Source organism: Microcaecilia unicolor, chromosome 10 (assembly GCF_901765095.1).
Source record: "Microcaecilia unicolor chromosome 10, aMicUni1.1, whole genome shotgun sequence".
Taxonomy (NCBI): Eukaryota; Metazoa; Chordata; class Amphibia; order Gymnophiona; family Siphonopidae; genus Microcaecilia; species Microcaecilia unicolor.
Genome location: NC_044040.1, coordinates 18,358,634 through 18,381,162, shown reverse-complemented (window position 1 = coordinate 18,381,162; position 22,529 = coordinate 18,358,634). Strand labels below are relative to the sequence as shown.

The 22,529-nt window shown below is 43.2% G+C and overlaps 1 protein-coding gene across 6 annotated transcripts in view; it reads left to right on the top strand.

The window, feature by feature from the left end:
- NRF1 (nuclear respiratory factor 1) overlaps window positions 1-22,529 on the top strand; it is a 139,621-nt gene that overhangs the window by 7,236 nt on the left and 109,856 nt on the right. For 5 of the 6 annotated variants that reach the window (XM_030216052.1, XM_030216055.1, XM_030216053.1 and 2 more), the window contains exon 2: window positions 18,486-18,714. In XM_030216052.1, coding sequence (XP_030071912.1) covers window positions 18,492-18,714 — 223 coding nt within the window. In that variant the 5' untranslated portion in view covers window positions 18,486-18,491. Of the gene's footprint in view, window positions 1-18,482; window positions 18,715-22,529 lie in introns of all 6 variants that reach the window. The other variant, XM_030216051.1, reaches the window with a different exon arrangement.

Here is a 22,529-nt window from a genome sequence, read left to right as displayed (position 1 = left end):
AATAATGAAATTTGTTTCACTACAGAGGATTTTATTTGGTTCAGCTTTCCAAATATTGTATTTCAGTATCTGTTAAGTTGGTATCAGGTTCATTCCTATTGTGATTTTAGGATCTTACATTAATTTTTAATAGTTTAATTTTTGAATGTGATTATTTAATTTACACTTCAGCATATGGGGGGGGGGTTCATTTAATGATAACACATTTTCAGCACTTATAAACCTAACAGATAAGCTGAGACAAATTCTTTTGTAATAAGTTGCTTTTCCCTGAAATACATTTAAATAAAAAAAAGTCTCCCTTATGGACATGGATATGAAAATCCCAAAACTTATTGGCAGCAGTCTGTCAAGTAAGCAAGTGTTTATAGATCCAGCACATTTTAAAATGTACTAAGTTATATTAAACTGCTAGTAGATGCTTGGATCTATGTATGTGAGCAGTGAGAACAAGTGAAGGAGGTGGACAAAAGTGAGAAATGTATGTTCACCTTTTGCTGCTCCCCAGGTAGAATCTTGGTTCAGTGTTACTGGATATAATAGACTTAGAAATAAAGTATTGCCAGCAGTGGCGATAGAATCTATTTTCTTGTAAGCATTAAAAAAAAAAAAAATTCTAATGTACGGTCTGCAAGCTTAAAAGCTATCAAAGTGATACACATTCAGGTAGACTGGATATTTTTCTGTACCTGGAGACTCACAATCTAGGTTTGTACTATTGGTGCCATCAGAATAGGGATGGAAGAAAAAAGCCAGGTGCTAGGTCAGTTGAGTACTAGAGAATGACAAAGGGACAAAGTTTGTCCCCATCCCCACCCTGTCCCTTCAAACTCCACCGCACTAGTTCCATCATTTTTGATAAAAGACAGTTGTTTGTTTTTTGTACATATGAGGTTTTGTTGTGGGGATGGAGATAAACTTTGTCCCTGTGTCATTCTCTATTGAGCTTGTAAAATTGGTACCTGGTGCTATCTTGGGAAAAGCTAACACCGGCTGAGCCCAGGGGGAGGTTGGCGAGGTGGGAACTTGCTAGGAAGAAGGGGAAGAAACTGGGAGGGGAAGAGGGTGAGCAAAGGAAAGTAAAAGTATTAGAAAAGAAACAGGTATAGTAGAATTTTTATTTGCTGTAATTATCTGCCCTTCTAAACAATGTCCTGATAATCTCTGTTCTTATTGTAAATTATTAGTTGGAAGCGATATGAGTTAATAAGTGTGTGAGGGTGTCGACAATCCAAATTTGAAAATTAAATCTGGCAGGGATAAGGGAATGCGAAGCAACAAACAGAAGTCTCCTGTTATCAAGTCAATGAGAAAAAAAAGCTTGTTTAATGGAAAAATGTAAGGATATAAGTTTCCTTGATGCCTAAGGCTTTCTAAATATTTTTCTAGCTTGATCTTGTATTTGATGATAAAATGCTGAGCCTACTACAATGTGCTCACATTTCTTTGTAAAAAGATGCTTTAGTTTGATGTATACCTAGCCCTAGAAGGAGCTGCACCTTGCCTGCACAAAATATACTGACAGCAGGTCTCATCCACTGGCAAATATGGAAACACTAGAACACTGGTGGGACAAAAAGCTTAACGGACGAAAACCGGATACGGTGGTGAAAGAGAAGCACAAGAACAGCATTATTAAATCAAGTGTCTGTGTCAAGTGCTGATCTTATTCTGCATCCTGAAAGGAAGAGCTGACAACTGCAATTGGAGACAAACTGGTGGAAAGCTAAAGTAATAATTGTATTGGGTGCCACTGGCCTAATTTTTAAAAACTAGCACATGCAGCTTGGTTTGTTGCCTGTGCACACTACAGCTTATGAACTGTAGGAGCTCATCTCTGTCACAATGCAGGTGTCTAGATGAGCAATAGCAGTGAATCTGAGAGGCTGAGATCTCCAACATAATCCTGCCATCGAGATGAGGTTCATCTTGTCATGATCTGTGCAAGTTTAACCTATTTGGAGATACCCCTAACAGCAGCAGGATGGGAGAAAAGTTGGGCGAAGTACAGAGAGAAATGAACAAAATCACAGATGGAAAAATTCTGCGTTCTTACAACTTCATTCAGGCTCAGGAAGAAGTAGAGGAGCAAGGCTTATGTAGGAGAACCTGCTGTTGGTTGGCAAAATGAGTAGTCTAGGTTAGAGAGCAGCAGTGTATTTTTTCTAGCAAGAAAAGGTGTCTAGTGCCTTTGACATGGTGAATCATAGAATACTATTATATATACTAGAATATTTCGGAGTAGGAGGCACAGTTCTTAAATGGTTCAAAGGATTCCTGACCACAAGATCATACCAAGTAACAACTCACGCAGACAGATCACCCCCATGGACACCCGAATGTGGAGTACCCCAAGGATCCCCCCTCTCACCAACCTTATTCAACCTAATGATGATACCGTTAGTCAAACTTCTAGCCAATCAAAACCTCAATCCTTATATATATGCAGACGCTGTCACAATCTACATCCTGTTCAAACATGATCTAAATGAAATCACCAACGAGATCAACCAAAGCCTTGAAATCATGCGCACCTGGGCGGATGCATTCCAACTAAAACTTAACGCAGAAAAAACACAATGTCTTGTACTCACCTCCCAACAAAACACAAAAAACTTCTCTACCATAATCACACCATACTGTTATCTTCCAGTCTCGCAAAACCTGAAAATACTCGGAGTTACTATTGATCGAAACCTCACTCTCGATACCCACGTGAAGAACACGACGAAAAAGATGTTCCACACCATGTGGAAACTCAAGAGTAAAACCATACTTCCCGAGATACATCTTCCGCACCCTGCTACAGTCAATGGTAATAAGCCATCTGGATTACTGCAACGCACTATATGCGGGCTGCAAAGAACAGACTATCAAAAAAACTCCAAACAGCCCAGAATACTGCCGCCAGACTCATATTTAGAAAAACTAAATATGAAAGTGCAAAACCCCTAAGAGAGAAACTGTACTGGCTCCCACTTAAGGAACGCATTGCGTTCAAGATATGTACGATAGTACACAAAATCATTCACGCAGACGCCCCGATCTACATGCTGAACCTAGTGGACCTACCTCCCAGAAACGCCACAAGAACATCCCGCAAATTTCTCAGTTTGCACTTCCCCAGCTGTAAAGGACTAAAATACAAGCTGATGTATGCCACTACCTTCTCTTATACGAGCACGCAGATATGGAATGCTCTATCCACAGACCTGAAATCAATTGTCGAAACAAATAACTTTCGCAACTCTCTGAAGACATACTTCTTTACCAAGGCCTACAATGAGAACCAATAGCTTCACTGATCCACTTTCCCAACCAGCTATGAAAATCCACTTCTACAATCACCTGCCTAATCACGTCCTCTTTCTTCCCTACTTAATCTCTGCACACTACTAACTGTATCTGATATTCTGGAATGACAATGTCATAACAAAACAATGTAAGCCACATGGAGCCTGCAAATAGGTGGGATAATGTGGGATACAAATGCAATAAATAAATAAATACCAGGCCAGCCTTTAGGGGTGGTTGATCTCGGAGGGATCCACCCCACAATAGCCAGGCCCCCTGCAACCAGTCACAGAATTTATGCCAAGGCAGAATTGGTGTGTAGAGTCTGAGCTCTTTCATTAAAACTTGGGGACCATGGGTCAACTTTAGCAGACAATGGAAAAGGTGCCGGTACTCAGTAACCCCTAAGTACCCCCTCAAAAAAAAAAGCCGTGGAGAGCAGCATCTGTTGGTGGCTGAGGCCAGGTGGAAAACCAGTTGCTGTTAGCATCCAGCCAGGAAGGGAGTCAGTCAGAAGGTGCATAGGCTGGGGAGCCACTGCCCTTGAGACTGCCACTGGCCCACTCTGGAGCAGAAGCTGGAAGGAGTGAATAGGAGTGGGGCTAAGAAAGCAAAAATTTAAAAAAAAAAAAAAAGCAAAATAAGACAAAAACGGCAGAAAACCCATAAACTGTACAGTGCTTTTCATCTGGATTTTAAACATTAGTCTATGCCCAAGATTTTAAAGTATTTTTCCTATCTTGCATATGATTCAGTACAGCAACTTTTGGACAAGCACTTGAACGGTCATTTTTGGCTTTGGTTTCTGGATCATCAGTTTAATGTAAATTTTCTTTTGAATGTGTATGTAAACAGAAGTAAAACAATGGTTGTTTAATAAAAGCCTTTTAAAATACATTAAAAAAATGGAAGTACTCATCTAAAGCAGTTTGTGGTGTGTTTTAGTGGTCCTTGCTGCAAATTACATGGTGGGCCCAGCCTGTCCATCTCAAATGACTCTAACCTGCTAAAGCTGTGAATCTTACTTTTCGTTTTACAGCTGGAGATGGCAGCTGCTTGTTTTAAGAAGAAAAACTTTCGGTAGGAAATGGGGAAATTATCCAAATCAATAAACCAAACTGTAAAAAAAAAAAAAAAAGAGGAAAGCTCCACCTGCTCAGTGACATACAGAGGAGTGGCCTAGTGGTTAGGGTGGTGGACTTTGGTCCTGGGGAACTGAGGAAACTGAGTTGGATTCCCACTTCAGGCACAGGCAGCTCCTTGTGACTCTGGGCAAGTCACTTAACCCTCCATTGCCCCATGTAAGCCGCATTGAGCCTGCCATGAGTGGGAAAGCGTGGGGTACAAATGTAACAAAAACAAAAAGGGGGACTTCGACCCTGAAAAAAATCACCAACATAGGTGAGAGAAACTCCATTGCTTACATAAGATATATGGGTCTCAAAAACCCCATATTTACCAGTGTCCATAAATCACTTCAGTGAAATAGAAATGCTAACGTCAGAGGAGGGCGGGCACAGGAAGAAGGAGAGAGACGCTGGTGGAGGCAGAAGCGATCGACGATGAGCTCTTCCATCCCGTGCAGCGCCTTCACACACAGGTGAGAGGCGCAGCACTGGCTATTAAGGCGGAGGGGGGGAGCGGTGGCGACGAACTCAGGGGGGCACGGGGCGCGGAGGATGGCGGGAGGCAGAACAGTGGTGGGAGAAGAGAGAGGGAGGGGGGCCTGGCGCTGCAAGAGGTTTGCTTTTTATGCGTTTTCTTTTCATACAGGGAGAAGCGGGGAGCAGCGGCGACCTCGGGGGGGGGGGGGTGGGGGCAAGGCCATCCATACAGGACGCTCCTGATGAGCACCTTTGCCCCCTCCCGATCCTTTTTTTGATGTTTGTTGAGATATTTTATGCAGGGGAAAGCGGGGAGCCACTTGTTTTTTTTGTTGTTGCTGTTTTGGACGTTTGTGGCATGCGCAGAGCAGCCAGCATAACGCTTGGCTGTTCTGCGTATGCTTTAGGGGCCGATTACCAACGGGGATTACGAATCTTTGGTACATTGTACTTTTCAATACCGCACCGAACATGTGCGACTTGTTTTTTTGGTGCATGCTTCGTTTTTTCAAATTCGTTAAGGACTTTAACGTTTTAGATTTTTTTACGTATGGTTGATGCATCTGGGCCTAACTGTTTTAAACTGGGAAAAGGTATAGATAGACCTGTGGGTTACAGCTTTAATTTATGGTTTGGATTTAGCTCATCATGCCTTCTCAGATGAGAAGAGGGTGTAGTGTTTAATGCACTGACTGCCTTAGGGATCTGAGCTTTATAATGAGTGCAAGACCTGCAATCTGCTTCTTGCTGGCCTCCCACTTAGTCACCTCTCCCCTCTCCAGTCGGTTCAAAACTCTGCTGCCCGTCTCATCTTCCGCCAGGGTCGCTTTACTCATACTACCCCTCTCCTCAAGACCCTTCACTGGCTCCCTATCCGTTTTCGCATCCTGTTCAAACTTCTTCTACTAACCTATAAATGTATTCACTCTGCTGCTCCTCAGTATCTCTCCACACTTGTCCTTCCCTACACCCTTTCCCGTGCACTCCGCTCCATGGATAAATCCTTCTTATCTGTTCCCTTCTCCACTACTGCCAACTCCAGACTTCGCGCCTTCTGTCTCGCTGCACCCTACGCCTGGAATAAACTTCCTGAGCCCCTACGTCTTGCCCCATCCTTGGCCACCTTTAAATCTACTGAAAGCCCACCTCTTTAACATTGCTTTTGACTCGGAACCACTCGCCTCCACCTACCCTCCTCTCTTCCTTCCCGTTCACATTAATTGATTTGATTTGCTTACTTTATTTATTTTTTGTCTATTAGATTGTAAGCTCTTTGAGCAGGGACTGTCTTTCTTCTATGTTTGTGCAGCGCTGCGTATGCCTTGTAGCGCTATAGAAATGCTAAATAGTAGTAGTAAGACCTGTTTTACAGACACTGTACTTCTGAATAAAGCATTTTACTTCCCAGCTAAAAAAGGTGTGTTGGCTTAATTTGTCTTTTCTAGCCAGTATTAAAACAATTCTAAAAATTTGGTTGTATAAACCAGACTTTGACAAATTTCCTTTGAAACTAGGAACCATCCTAGAGGATTTTGGAGTCAGCTACTCCTTTAGTTGCAGATTTATTAACAAGTTTCATTCTTTATCTGCTAGAAAAGAAAGCTTAGTAAATTAGGCCATTACTGCGACTCCACGTTGTTAGCAGAAGGCAGTATCCCATATCCCTCCCCTCCACTCCTAGCGAGCCTGCTGTCAGCAGCATATCCGTGACCTTTGATAGCTGCAACTTTTTGCTTCATGCATCACTATGGCCTGGGACTCGAATACCCTGTCCTCTCCCAATGTCTGTCTCTCATGCTCCCCTTAGGATTCCTAACTGCCCACCCCTTCCTTATCCCTCTCTTCACATCAAGGGTGCTTCCTTCAGTCAGGGTCCTCAGGTTATCTTACTGTTTCTTCTTTTTCCTGCCTTTTATCGCCACTTTTGCTGCAAAACAGCAGCTTTACCTTTGTTCATGAAGCTGTCATTAGATTTAAGTGGTGTGGAGCAGGAACTTCACTACTAATCCTGTAACATAGTAAATGAAGGCAGATAAAGACCTGTACGGTCCATCCAGTCTGCCCAACAAGATAAACTCATTTTACATAGTATGTGATACTTTATATGTATACTCTAGTTTGATTTTTCCTTGCCTTCCTCAGGGCACAGACCGTAAAAGTCTGCTCAGCACTGTTCTTGAACTTTCCATATCTAGTCTGTTACGATCAGGGCGTAGACCATAGAAGTCCTGCCCAGCACCGGATTTGCTTCCCAATTACCAGCGTTGCCACCCAGTCTCCGATAAGATTCTGTAGATCCATTCCTTCTAAACAGGATTCTTTTGTGTTTATCTCACACATGTTGAAGTCCATTACTGTTTTCATCTCCACCACCTCCCACAGGAGGGCATTCCACATATCCACCACCCTCTCCGTGAAAAAATACTTACTGACATTACTCCTGAGTCTGCCCCCCCCCTTCTACCTCAATTCATGTCCTCTAGTTCTACCACCTTCCTGTCTCCGGAAAAGGTTCATTTGTGGATTAATACCTTTCAAATATTTGAAAGTCTGTATCATGTCACCCCCTGTTTCTCCTTTCCTCCAAGGTATACATGTTCAGGTGGGCAAACTGTACGAGGAGAGACTTGCCGACTTGAACATGTATACCTTGAGGAAAAGGAGAAAAAAGACTTGTAGTCTCAAGTCTTTATTTATTTATTACATTTGTACCCCGCGCTTTCCCACTCAAAGCAGGTTCAATGCGGCTTACATAGTAATTGGGATTACAAAGTATTGGTGGAGAGAAATAAGTTGAGTATTATCAGAGTAATAAAAGAAATAGGAATGTAGAAATGCAGGGATGAGGGGAGTAGGAGAAGTGTGAGCAATTGGAGGGTAGATGAGGCGGAGGGGAATGGGCAAGAGTGAAGGGAGTGGGAGAGGTGTGAGTAAGGGTAGGGTGAGCATTAGGGGAGGGGTCGATGAGGCGAAAGGGGATAGAACAGGGGATAAGCAGGGGAAAATGAGACTTGCCTTGGCATTTCTTCCAGTAGCAAGTGGCTTAAACCTAATGAAACCCATGCATGCAGCGATAGAGTAATGGTCATTGATTTTGTGGTGGCCAGTTATGGTGCACAAAATTCCAGGCACCTGGGTTCATTATTTTAGCAGCATGGTGATCTGGTGCTTGAGAGTTTTATTGAGCCCCGTCATAAGCTCAGGCCAAGGTCTCACCTGCACAGTGGAAAAGGTGTTTGACTTTGCCTCATCAGGGTTATATTTCTCTAAAAATCCAAATGACACATTTGACTTCTGAAAAGGGGTGACCAGATGAGACATTTACATACTTTTGCAGCATAAATGCACAGGAGGCGAGTTTCTTTTAAGTGAAAGGAAGCTCTGGACCGAGGGGGCATAGGGTGAAGGTGAAAGTGGATAGATTTGGAGTGGGTACACTGGGCTATATGAGATGAAAGAAGTAGCACAGCAGTAGCAGGAAGAGGCGGCAGGAGACCATTGACAAACTTGGAGGCAGTGGGGAGAAGGGACATAGAGTCTCACAAACTCTGTGTTTTTCTTGTTTTGGCTCCCTAGGCAAACATATATTTGTGGGTCCTCCCCCCCTACCAAGGCCCCCCATCTGCCACCATCATTTCACCTCCCCTCCCCTGAAGTGGCAGCAAAACGTACGCAGCCTAGCTGTGGCTATGATAACATTATAGTTAGTGAGCATGGGGACTATGCAAGCACATGCTTAATGGTTGGAGTAGGGAGCTTCCAAGTTTCCCAGTTCCAGGAGGAAAATTGTGAGCCAGTCCTGGATTTCTGCAACCCTATCCTGGTACATTATGGGACCTCAAGTGCTGATTTCAGTGGTGGCATCAAGGACTACACACAGAGCACTGAATTGGGATGTAAGTTCAAAAATAGGACTGACCAATAAATATTCCTGGAGCTGGGTAACTTGACAGCTCTGCAGCAGTGGGCTGAAAAGCAGGGAAGTTGGGCAAGTCATGTTCACTCTCTGTTGCTGCTGATACAAACTAAAGATGCCAAGGATGGACTTCTCGAAAGAGTGAGATAGTAACATATAGTAACATAGTAGATGACGGCAGAAAAAGAACTGCACGGTCCATCCAGTCTGCCCTAGAAGATAAATTCATATGTGCTACTTTTTTATTTGTACTGTCCTCTTCAGGGCACAGACCGTGTAAGTCTGGCCAGCCCTATCCCCGCCTCCCAACCACCAACCCTGCCTCCCACCACCAGCTCTGGCACAGACCGTATAAGTCTGCCCAGCACTATCCTCGCCTCCCAACTACCAGTCCCGCCTCCCACCACCAGCTCTGGCACAGACCGTATAAGTCTGCCCAGCACTATCCCTGCCTCCCACCACCGGCTCTAGCACAGACCGTATAAGTCTGCCCAGAACTATCCCTGCCGCCCAACCACCAGCCCCGGCACAGACTGTATGTCTGCCCAGCACTAGCCACGCCTCCCAACCACCAGCTTTGCCACCCATTCTAGGCTAAGCTACTGAGGATTCCTTCCTTCTGCACAGGATTCCTTTATGTTTATCCCACGCATGTTTGAATTCCGTTACCGTTTTCATCTCCACCACCTCCCGTGGGAGGGCATTCCAAGCATCCACCACCCTCTCCGTGAAAAAATACTTCCTGACATTCTTCTTGAGTCTGCCCCTCTTCAATCTCATTTCATGCCCTCTCGTTCTACCGCCTTCCCATCTCTGGAAAAGGTTTGTTTGCAGATTAATACCTTTCAAATATTTGAACGTCTGTATCATATCACCCCTGTTCCTGCTTTCCTCCAGGGTATACATGATCAGGTCCGCAAGTCTCTCCTCATACGTCTTGTAACGCAAATCCCATACCATCCTCGTAGCTTTTCTTTCACCGCTTCAATTCTTTTTACATCCTTAGCAAGATATGGCCTCCAAAACTGAACACAATACTCCAGGTGGGGTCTCACCAACGACTTGTACAGGGGCATCAACACCTCTTTTCTTCTGCTGGTCACACCTCTCTCTATACAGCCTAGTAACCTTGTAGCTACGGCCACCGCCTTGTCACACTGTTTCATCGCCTTCAGATCCTCAGATACTATCACCCCAAGATCCCTCTCCCCATCCGTACCTAGCAGACTCTCACTGCCTAACACATACGCCTCTCTTGGATTTCTACTCCCTAAGTGCATCACTTTGCATTTCTTCGCATTGAATTTTAATTGCCAAACCTTAGACCATTCTTCTAGCTTTTTCAGATCCTTTTTCATGTTTTCTACTCCCTCCGGGGTGTCCACTGTGTTACAAATCTTAGTATCATCCGCAAATAGGCAAACTTTACCTTCTAACCCTTCGGCAATGTCACTCACAAATATATTGAACAGAATCGGCCCATCACCGATCCCTGAGGCACTCCACTACTCACCTTTCCCTCCTCCGAGCGAACTCCATTCACCACCACCCTCTGGCGCCTGTCCGTCAACCAGTTCCTAATCCAGTTCACCACTTTGGGTCCTATCTTCAGCCCATCCAGTTTATTTAAGAGCCTCATGTGGGGAACTGTGTCAAAAGCCTTGCTGAAATCTAAGTAGATTTAAGGGCAATGTGTCCAAGATATACATTTCCAAAGTTTTACATGTGAAAAAATGTTCACAAATGGAAAAAGCAAAGTAAAATATTTTAGCTTTTTTGATGCCTCTGAAAGAATATAGGCAGAGTGGAGGCAGCATTAGGACAGTGTTCAAAGGAATTTGATCAAGTAATTTAATAGTTAACAGGGTAATTCCATGGGCTGAAAATTTTTCTTCACTAGCCCAAATTTTCAAAGGGAAACTTCATTTATATGAGACTGTCCTCTTCAGAGACACAGAAACATACACAAGTGCATGCAGTTTCTAGCTCTCGTGCTCGTTCAGGTAATGGTGCCCCCCCAACCCCCATCACAGGCCGTTCACACTTTCCCTCATTCTTCAGCCCAATAATGAAACAATGATGGAAAGTCACATAGCAGGCAGCCTGAGCCAAAATATTTATTTTCCACTGAACATAATTAACTTTGTTTGAACTTGGACAGCTGACAGTGTGCTGAACTGGACAGTTGGCATATTTAGACTGACTGGATTTCTGCATGAAGATAGCTCTGCCCTCATTTTTCAATATCTGTCTTTTAAATAATAGTAATAAAAATATCAGGTGCATTTTTATAATATAACACTGCAGTCCACAAAACAAAGGAGCAAGTTCCCACATGCCATCTTTTTCTTTTGATGTCGGCACAGGAAAAACATTTTTTTTTAATGCTTCCAGGTTTCAACCTAATTCATGTTTAATGTGTGATATAAATGTCATAAGTAAATAAATAGATAGAAACTAATGTTCAGCAACTGATTCTCATAACATGATGTCTGTTTTAGTGGCCTTTTACCAGGAGAAAAGGTTATCAATAGAAATCAAACAAAAATAAAACATGGAAAATAAGATGATACCTTTTTTATTGGACATAACTTAATACATTTCTTGATTAGCTTTCGAAGGTTGCCCTTCTTCCTCAGATCGGAAATAAGCAAATGTGGTAGCAGATAGTATATATAAAAGAAACATCAAAGCATTACTTTGACAGTCTGACAGAGTGGGAGGGTGGGGGTATGCATGGGGACATCAAAGCATTTCGTTGATATTGCTTATTTTTGATCTGAGGAAGAAGGGCAACCTTCGAAAGCTAATCAAGAAATGTATTAAGTTATGTCCAATAAAAAAGGTATCATCTTATTTTCTTTTCCATGTTTTATTTTGTTTGATTTCTATTGATAACCTTTAAGAGTGGACTAACACGGCTACCACACCTCTCTACCAGGAGAAGAAAAAATCTCTGCACGAATATAACAGTGCTAGGGTGTCCCTATAACCAGCCCCTCCAAATGTCACACTGATTATGATTTATAACAAATTTCTACTCTACCTATGAAAAGTTATTCCCTTATTATATTTCCTCTGTTTATATCCGTATACTGCACAGGCCAACATGTTTGAAAACATAATTGAGATTAAAAATACTACCAACAATAAATGTGGATGCAGCAGCTCATAGGTTTGCTTGCTTTGTTTTGAGTGTGCTGGGAAAGGGGAAACAGACCTAATTGGCTTCAACATTTTGACGTCACTTTGTCTCCTGTTTTATCCAACCTCCTTGCCTTGAAGGTCCTGACAGCACTCCACTGCTGGCTACAGTATTTGGAATGGTAAAACATTCAGTAAACCCACACCCATCCAAGAGATAATCTTTCATTCTCTGAGAACTTACTGTAGACTAAAACACCTTAGGGCAGGGGTAGGCAACTCCTGTCCTCGAGAGCCGCAGGCAGGTCAGGTTTTCAGGATATCCACAATGAATATGCATGAACTTCATTTGCATACACTACCTCCATGGTATGCAAATCTATCTCCTGCATATTCATTGTGGATATCCTGAAAACCTGACCTGCCTGCGGCTCTCGAGGACCGGAGTTGCCTACCCCTGCCTTAGGGCAGTGTTTCCCAAACCTTGCCCTGGAGGCACCTCAGCCAGTCAGGTTCTCAGGATATCCACAATGAATATTCATGAGAGAGATTTGCATGCAGTGGAGCCAGTGCATGCAAATCTTTCTCATGAATATTCAGTGTAGATATCCTGAAAACCTGACTGGCTGAGGTGCCTCCAGGACAAGGTTTGGGAAACAGTACCTTAGGGTTTAAACTCTGTAGTTGGCATTTTTTTTTTAAACATCGGTTGTGGTAGATAAATACATTATGTGTATTCAGTATCACTATCCAGAAGTGCTGAATGTATCTGTAACCACCTAGCTATATGGCATTATTCAGCTGTTATTTGCCCTGCTAAGTGATTTAAGTTAGAACAGTCTGGCCTTGGACGTGGCTGCAGCATTCAGGAGGACTTCCTGGGAGGATCGCAGTGAATGTAATGAGTGATGATAATGCTTAAATTTATCTATTAAATGTGGTGGTGCCATTCGATGTATGACTTTAAATGCAAGGGATAAGATTTTTTAAATTGAATTCTATAGGGGGTTGGGATAAGTTTTGTTTTGTTTTTTAAACAGGTAAAATATTCTCTTTGAATTTAAGACTTGCAATGATCCTTGCAACTGCATTTTGAACTTGCTGTAATTTTTTAAAGCATTTTCGTAGCAGACCAATGCAGATAACGTTGCAGTGCCACTGCCTGAATGAACTTTGCCAGCTGGGTTTCCTATTTTCAGAATGCGCCTTGTTAGACTGGTTTGTAGGTCGGGCACTGTGTTGAAGTTTTGTAAATCACTGAAGGCATAGCTCTTGTGTCAGGCTTTTGGTCAAGATTCTAGAACTATCTGATTGTCTTTATTGAATTTCCAAGTTAGGAAGGGATTTGGAGTATTTATTTGTTATCAGTTAGAGGATGCAATAGAATTATGTTATGAATGTTGTCGGTGGCGATGTTTGTATGCTTTTCTACTTCACCTCAGGCTTTTATGGTGAGGCAGAGTATAAAATAAATAAATAGGTAACATTCTAGCAGATGTAGCATCTATAGCTTCCCAAAAGCTCCTTACCACACTGAATATGAGATGTCATATGTAGCTTGAGATCTAATCTAAATGTCAGAAGTCCTGACTGACCACTAGTGTTTTTTAATTTGTATTTGGAATGGAGCTTTTTTCAACACAAAAGAACTCCGACAGTTCTGTTTCAGGTTATTTTAGCCACAAAATGATAACGATTATAAACACTGATGTACCTTTAGAAAGACATCCAGTGTTCAAAAGGAAATAAACCTGGACATCATCCAGATAAAGTACCACAAGCCAAACTTCAATATTTATTGACAGTCGTTGTGCCATATCATTTAGCAAAGTACAGGTGATAACAATGATTGCTAACATGCCGTTACGCTACAGATGTAGACAATATTCTTATCTATCATTGGTTTAATATTTTACTCCTGGGGGAATTCCGTGCAAAATTTTGTAAAATATTGTACATAATATTTTATGTTCAAATATATTTTATTGAAAGGATAACATCTGATTACAATCATAAATTTTCCGATCATTCAACAGTATGTCATCACTCTAACATTAGTAAATAGTGAGTACAATAATCGTTTTTTTAAATTTCCCCGCCCCTCCCTCTACCACATGCTACATTATTAACACGAAACCTGAATCCCTATAGTTAGTCAGCTACATAAGTGGTGGTGTCTTGCATAACATCTCACATTCCTGCACTACAATATCAGGATAAGCACATAATATTTTAAAATTCTGCATTGATTATTTGTAGTGTGTTTGCACAGAAATTCCCCATCCTGCGGTCTGAAATTCCCTCCTGCCTCCCCTGTTCCGTTCACTCCAACTACAGTTCTCTACCAAAAAGACCTCTACTTCTGTCTGCCTCCCAAGTCTTCTCCAGTATGCAATACCCCCACTTTTCCTGCGGTCCAAATTGTGGCAACCCTCCATACTACAAATCGCAGGGCAAGCAGTTGCTTCCCATGTCTGCCTCAATAGCAGACTATGGACTTTTCCTCCAGGAATTTGTCCAAATCTTTTTAAAACCCAGATACGCAAACCTCTGTTACCACATCCTCCGGCAAAGAGTTCCAGAGCTTATTTACTACTACTACTACTACTATTTAACATTTCTAAAGCGCTACCACGGTTGCGCAGCGCTGTACAATTAACAAAGAAGGACAGTCCCTGCTCAAAGGAGCTTACAATCTAAAGGACAAAAAGTGCAGTCAATCAAGATTGAGGCAGTCTAGATTTCCTGGATAGAGGTACAATGGTTAGGTGCTGAAAGTGACATTGAAGAGGTGGGCTTTGAGCAGGGATTTGAAGATGGGTAGGGAGGGGGCTTGGTGTATGGGCTCAGGGAGTTTATTCCAGGCATAGGGTGAGGTGAGGCAGAAAGGGCGGAGTCTGGAGTTGGCGGTGGTGGAGAAGGGTACTGAGAGGAGGGATTTGTCCTGTGAGCGGAAGTTATGGGTAGGAGCGTAAGGGGAGATGAGGGTAGAGAGGTAGTGAGGGGCTGCAGATTCAGTGCATTTGTAGGTTAGTAGGAGAAGCTTGAACTGTATGTGGTACCTGATCGGAAGCCAGTGAAGTGACTTGAGGAGAGGGGTGTTACGAGCATATCGGTCTAGGCGGAAGATAAGACGCGCAGCAGAGTTCTGAACGGATTGAAGGGGGGATAGATGGTTAAGTGGTAGGCCAGTGAGGAGTAGGTTGCAGTAGTCAAGGCGAGCTTATCTATTCATTGAGTGAAAAAAAGATTTCCTCCTATTTATTTTAAAAGTATTTCCATGTAACTTCCTTGAGTGTCCCCTAGTCTTTGTACTTTTTGAACAAGTAAAAAATCTGTTTACTTCCACTTATTCTACACCACTCAGGGCTCTTCAGCTTGGAAAAGAGACAGATGAGTGGAGATATGATTGAGGTCTACAACACTCTGAGTGGTGTAGAACAAGTAAATCGATTTTTTTTCACTCGTTCCAAAAGTACAAAGACTAGGGGATGGACGCTCAAGGAAGTTACATAGAAATACTTTTAAAACAAATAGAGGGAATATTTTTCACTCAACAAATAGTTAAACTCTGGAACTCTTTGCCAAAGGATGTAGTAACAGCGGTTAGCCTGTCTGGGTTTTAAAAAAGGTTTGGACAAGTTCCTGGAGGAAAAGTCCATATTCTACTATTCAGACAGACATGGGGAAGCAACTGCTTGCCCTGGGATTTGTAGCATGGAATGTTGACACAATTTGGGTTTTTGCCAGGTACTTGTGACACTTGGCCACTGTTGGAAACAGGATACTAGGCTAGATGGATCATTGGTCTGACCCAGTACGGCTACTCTTATGTTCAATTAGATTATTTCTGTAGGAATAGCATTATACCAGTATGTATGTGGAAAGCTCATGTGCAAATTACAAAGAGGCTCATTGTTGAAAGAGAAAAACGTCTAAAAAGTGGCTTAAAGCAGCATTTGGATTTTTTTTTTTACTGGAGTGGAGGAGTGGCCTAGTGGTTAGAGCACCGGTCTTGCAATCCAGAGGTGGCCGGTTCAAATCCCACTGCTGCTCCTTGTGATCTTGGGCAAGTCACTTAACCCTCCATTGCCTCAGGTACAAACTTAGATTGTGAGCCCTCCTGGGACAGAGAAATATCCAGAGTACCGGAATGTAACTCACCTTGAGCTACTACTGAAAAAGGTGTGAGCAAAATCCAAATAAATAAATAAATATTCCATGTAGAACCCCAAAGAATAGCAAGATTCTGGAATCCTAAAGAGTGACAAGATTCCATGCAGAATCTCAAACAGTAGCAACATTCCATGTAGAACCTTGGAGGAGTGGCCTAGTGGTTTGAACACCAGTCTTGCAATCCAGAGGTGGCCGGTTCAAACCCCATTACTGCTCCTTGTGATCTTGGGCAAGTCACTTAACCCTCCATATCCTCAGGGACAAACTTAGATTGTGAGCCCTCTTGGGACAGAGAAATATCCAGAGTACCTGAATGTAACTCACCTTGAGCTACTACTGAAAAAGGTGTGAGCAAAATCTAAATAAATAAATCGTCCAAATTGGTATTTTGAAAACCTATTTTTTTGATGGTTTTTTTCAATGCCATTCATCTGCAGTGTGCCCAAATCTCAAGGGGGCATATTGGGGGCATGTTAAGGGCAGGATTTGGGCGTTCCTAAGACTTGGACGTTTTTCAGCCATAATAGAAAAAAAAGAAACCATCCAGGACTAAACTGTATTGGAGTGGAGGAGTAGCCTAGTGGTTAATGCAGTGGACTTTGATCCTGGGGAACTGAATTCGATTCCCACTGCAGCTCTTGTGACTCTGGGCAAGTCACTTAACCCTCCATTGCCCCTGGTACAAAGTAAGTACCTGTATATATGTAAACCGCTTTGAATGTAGTTGCAAAAACCTCAGAAAGGCGGTATATCAAGTCCCAATTCCCTTTACCTAAACTGAGATGTTTTGAGCTAGACCTGTGTTTAGAATGAATAAGACACAAAAAGATGCCAGATGACCACTGGAACGAATCAGGGATGACATCCCCTTACTTCTCCAGTGGTCACTGACCAATCCCACTCCCCAAAAATGTGATTAAAAACATTATTTACCAACCTCTATGCCAGCCTCAGATGTAATACTCAGGTCCATCAGAGCAGCATGCAGGTTCCTGGAGTAGTCTAGTAGTGGGTGCAGTGCACTGTAGATAGGTGGACCCAGGCCTATACCTCCCTCTACCCGTTCACTTGTGGAGGAAACTGTGAGCCCTCCAAAACTCACCAGAAACCCGCTGTACCCACATATCGGTTCCTCCTTCACCCATAAGGGCTATTGTAGTGGTGTATAGTTGGGGGTAGTGGGTTTTGGGTGGGTTCTAAGGGGCTCAGCAGACAAGATAAGGGAGCAATGGTGAGATGTGTACCTGGGAGCATTTATTTGAAGTCCACTGCACTGCTGTGCCCCATTGCTCTCCTGGGATGTGTTGGGGGACCAGTCTACTAAAAATGCTGGCCCCTCCTTCATCCCAGTGGCTTGATTTTTTTCTGCTTTTCGCTTGGACTTTTTTTTTTTTTTTCAAAAATGGTAAAAAAGAAAAATGTACAAAGCACAAAACTTTATTCAAAATGCTATTTGCGAAGGAAAAAAAATGTTTTCCTTTTTTTTTCAAAAATGGTCTTCTTTCCTATTCGGATTTTGGATGTAAGTGTCCAAAGTTGGACTTACATGTCCTATAGAAAATACCCCTCAAAGGGTCTCAGTTTAACATCTTGTGAAAGACACTTTCCGTATCTGGGTACCACATTGCACTGTGGTGAATAAGGGGATCGTTTCCTTACAGTGTGTGCTAATGGCATAAGTATGTACGTTTTGCTTCAGGGCCTAGAGGATTAAATACACCCCTGTGATAGATGATTTTGGGGGTCATTTACCATCTATGAGGGACTTTATTTGTAGTGAAGATTTTTCAGGCAGACTTAGAATTGTTTGCCGCTTTTCTTTGAGTCTGGTGCCCTCTGATGTTAGAAAAGTATAATAAGTGCAAAGAGGGCTAATTTCAGGGCCATTTGCCCAGATAAGAATTTTTAAAATGTCAGCTTTCATAAAACAAGGATAAGTGTTACATACCAACAAATATTAAATAGGTACCTGAGTTATCAGTATTTAATGCTTTTCTCATATCTCTATTAGCCAAGCCAGGACTGTGAGTTAGCAAAAATATTATTGCTCCTGACTTTTTGAATTTGTTTATTAAAAATTTATGACTCACCTTTTTAACATGTAAGTCAAAGTAATGCACAATAATTTGTCCAATTGCATGTCTCACTTACCCCCCCCCCCCCCCCCCCCCCCCGGTTACTAAGCTGTGCGGCAATACCCACACAGCCCGTTCAAAGTGAATGGACTGTGTTGGCGTTAGCACACGGCAGCTGCTAGCGTGGCTTACTTTAGTTATCAGTCTTCTGCCTCCCCATGTGTGTTTGGGTTAATAATACCCTACTGACAGTCATTTTAAATTTTTGTATGGTAGTCGCTGATGGAGGAACACGGAGTGACTCAGGCTGAGCACATGGCCACCATTGAAGCCCATGCGGTGGCTCAGCAGGTGCAACAGGTCCATGTGGCCACATACACCGAGCACAGCATGCTGAGTGCTGATGAAGATTCTCCATCATCCCCTGAGGACACTTCGTATGATGACTCGGACATCTTGAACTCCACAGCAACGGACGAGGTCACTGCCCACCTGGCCGCTGCAGGTAAGGGGCTTGGTATTACTTCACCTGTCCATAAGAGGTAGAGGGACGAAGCATACACAAAGCCACTTCATACCAAATTCTGAGAGTTCAACCAATGTGACATGGATTTTGGACAGAACAGTGCAGCGACGTTAGTAAACCTAATATTTAGATTACTATTTTATACTTCTAGACAGAACTTAATGTATTCTAGAATGTTTCTACACAACGTATAGAGTATGCCAAAGCTGTACTAATAACGATGGCTCTATTAGGTGAATATTCTGGAATGAAGTCAGAGAATTATTGTAATAAGGTGCGATTATTCCTGCACGAGACACTGACTCCACGCATTGGTGTGAAAACGAGGTTTTGCGTAATACGCATCGAGGGCAGCTTTGAGTTTTATTGTACCATAGGACCTTGTAGGTAATTTAATGAAAGGGAAGCAGCATGAGTTTTTTTTCCCCCTTTTGAAAATTGCTTGCAAGGTCTGAGGCCTCCCCCACCAACTAGAAACACCTTTGTAAAATTAGGTGGAAAATGCCTTTGATGTGTTCTTAGCCACACTGAGGGAGAACATTTTCTAGCTAAGTGTAACTAGTTATCCTTTGGAAATTGTCCACACTCCGGAGCATTTTCAGTTACCCATGTTGTTGCAAGGCTACTGGGCATTTTAGTGTGTGTGAAACTTGTGGATAATTTGCAAAGGAAACTACCATGGTGTGTTGTCTGAAAGTTGCCTGTGAGGCAGCTGCATTCAAATTATCAGTGTACTTTGCCTCTACTGTTTATGTAATGTGCACCCGGAAGTGTCTCGAGCTGTGTGTGTCTGAAAGCACATACATGCTTTTAGTTATTCTTGAGGAGGGAGGGGGCAGTTTTTCAGCTTAGACACTACTTTGAAAATTCTAATCATATTATTTAATATTTAATAATCATCTAGATTATCAATAGAAATCAAACAAAATAAAACATGGAAAAGAAAATAAGATGATACCTTTTTTATTGAACATCTTATTTTCTTTTCCATGTTTTATTTTGTTTGATTTCTATTGATAACCTTAAGAGTGGACTAACATGGCTACCACACTCCTCTACTTAATAATCATCTAAAATTCCGAAAAAACCTAAAGACTCGCCTTATCAAAAAGGCATACCCCACAGAACTGACATAAATACCGAATAATGAAATATGACAATTTAACCAGGAAACGGACAGTACTCAACCCCGCCACATGATCCCACCCTAGCATTCTGCTTGGGATGAGCCACCCCAACCTATTTACCGACACTTCTTTACTTGTCACTGTAACGGTACCCCTATACTGTATTCACACGGGAGTCTAACCACCTCTCCGGAACTATGTAAGCCACTTTGAGCCTACTAATAAGTGGGAAAAGGTGGGATACAAATGTAACAAATAAATATAGATTTTTCAGCAAGGGCTTAAAAATTGCCCAGAATTCTAGAAATGGTATCTCTTATACAAATTTGATCCAAGTTATATGATTTTCTGATGATTTACCAATTGGTGATGGGGGATGTTCCAGTTTCCAGCTTTGTTTAGTGAAAGGTCCATTTGATTCATGAATCTGATTTGAACCTCATGAAAGTTTTCCTTTGGAAAATGTATGTTGAATGCTGACATTAGTCTTCATCAAATTTCAAAAATCTTTATAAATGTTTGGAAAAAACCACTCAATAGATCTGGCATTACCGCTTTTGCTGTGATTGTCTCCTTATGAGCAGAAGCAACAAGCATGCAGTTTCCTCAGTGACCTGGAGAGAGCACTGAAACAGCAGAAATCGAATGTGACCTACCTCCTGGACTTCAGTCTCATGCCTAGCAAATTACTTGGTAAAATGGAGAGGAATCGTTTCCAAATGTTTTCAGAGTTGGATAAAGATGGCTGGCCTAAAAATGCATGAGTTTTCAATAGAAGACTGAAGGTCGCAGCTGTACTTTTTTTGCCAGAAGTTGGAAAACTACTGAAGAGTTTTACTGGTATATGCCACTCATGGTTCTTCCGAAAGTGACACACTTAGGAAGACAGTTTAGAACAGTTGTGCGGCAACCTCTATCCTCTCCGTAAGTAAATATCCGTGGATTACGCCTGGGTTTATTCCCTTTCGCCGTCATCCTATCCCCTCCTCATTCCAAGGCTTCTTTTCAATTGAAAGAGGCCTCCTTTACATTTGTGCCATGAAGATATGTAAATCTCTATTCTCCAAGGACAAGCAGGGTCTATATGTTCTCACTGATGGGTAACGCAGTCTCACGTTGCCCGGTCCGGAGCTTCTAACAAACATGTAAGAGCTTTGTGGAGCACGAGCCACACTCCACTGCGCTTCGCTCCTGCCGTGAGAGTGTAGTTATTGCAATTGTTTTTCTACCGCGGTGAACAGTGGTCGACATTTTGTCCTGCTCTTTACAGCTGGGTCTGAAGAGCTTCTTGAGTGCCTTTCGAGAATTCTTGTGCACTATTTTTGACGTGTCCATGTTCAGGTTCCCTTCTCTTTCTTCCTTTGTTTTTAGTCGTTTTTCCCCCCTGCTTTATGAGTTTCCTTTATTTTTCCCTTGTCACTGGGCCGTTTTTAGGCCTTGACTTCGGCCATGTTCTCACAAGGTTTTTTTTCTTGGTGCCTTGCTCCTTTTTTGACACAATTGCATTGTTTGATTTGGCTGCGGATGTTTTCCATGACTATGGAAGTTCTTGGTGGATTTAAATGCTGTACATGGTGCAGTTGGACCATCTTTAGGAAGGACACCCATTCTTGGTGTTTTCAGTGCCTAGGACCTGACCATAGCCCTTTCTAGCTATGTCCTCTGTCTTCGGATGAAGAAAAGGACCCAGGTGGCCAGAGAGGCTCAGTGGGAATGGTCCAAATCCTCAACGTCTGCATCATCAGTGACGATGAATGTTGCTTTGGGAGCATCGGTACGTATGGCTGCAGGACCTGTGATCACTGGGAACAGGTGTGTGTTGAGTGGGTCTCCACCTGCCTCAATGCTGGCTGCTGTGCAGGGCCCCCGAGACCGATCTGCATCAGACCCGACCCCAAGGCGACTTGAGGATTCGATGTCATCTTTGTTGGCACTGAGGAGTCTCGATGACCAACTTGGGGCAAAGGCCAAGAAGCATCGGCATCGATCCTTCTCTCAACACATGGTGCTGGGAGCTCTGGGGCGTCGAGGGACAAAAATGGTACCTGGAACAATCCAGTATTTTTCTCTACCTTCAGCAGGTGGTAGGTTGTGCTGGCAGTGCTCCTATCCTTGGTCTAGCTCCCTGCTCTACTGCCCGTGGCCACACAGTGTAGTCGAATCTAACGGCTGTTCCCAGGTCACAGTCTCGGGACAGTACCTGGTTGAGCTTAGAGCTTGGCTCTGCAGCCCCCAGATGCACTTCTTAGTGCCACTCTTTGAGGCTCGGCAGTGTTGCCAGGTGGGCGGTTTTACCGCCCAATTGGGCGGTTTTCCGCGACCCGCCGCGGGAAATTTTTGCCCGCGGTGGGTTGCGGTTTTTTGGGCTGTTTTTGGGCTTCAGGGCGGTTTTTTCGGCCGCGGGGGGGCGGGGTTAGTGACGTTTTGGGCGGGGTTAGTGACGTGGGAGGCGGGGCCGATGATGTAGGAGGCGGGGCCGATGACGGGGAGGCGGGGCCGATGACTTGGGAGGCGGGGCCGGTGACGTGGGAGGCGGGGCCGATGACGGGGAGGCGGGGCCGGTGACGTGGGAGGCGGGGCCGGTGACGGCGGGGGCGGGGTTGATGACGGCGGGGGCGGGGGTGGGGGTGTGAGGTGCGGGGTTTGTGTTTGGGCGGGTTTTGGGCT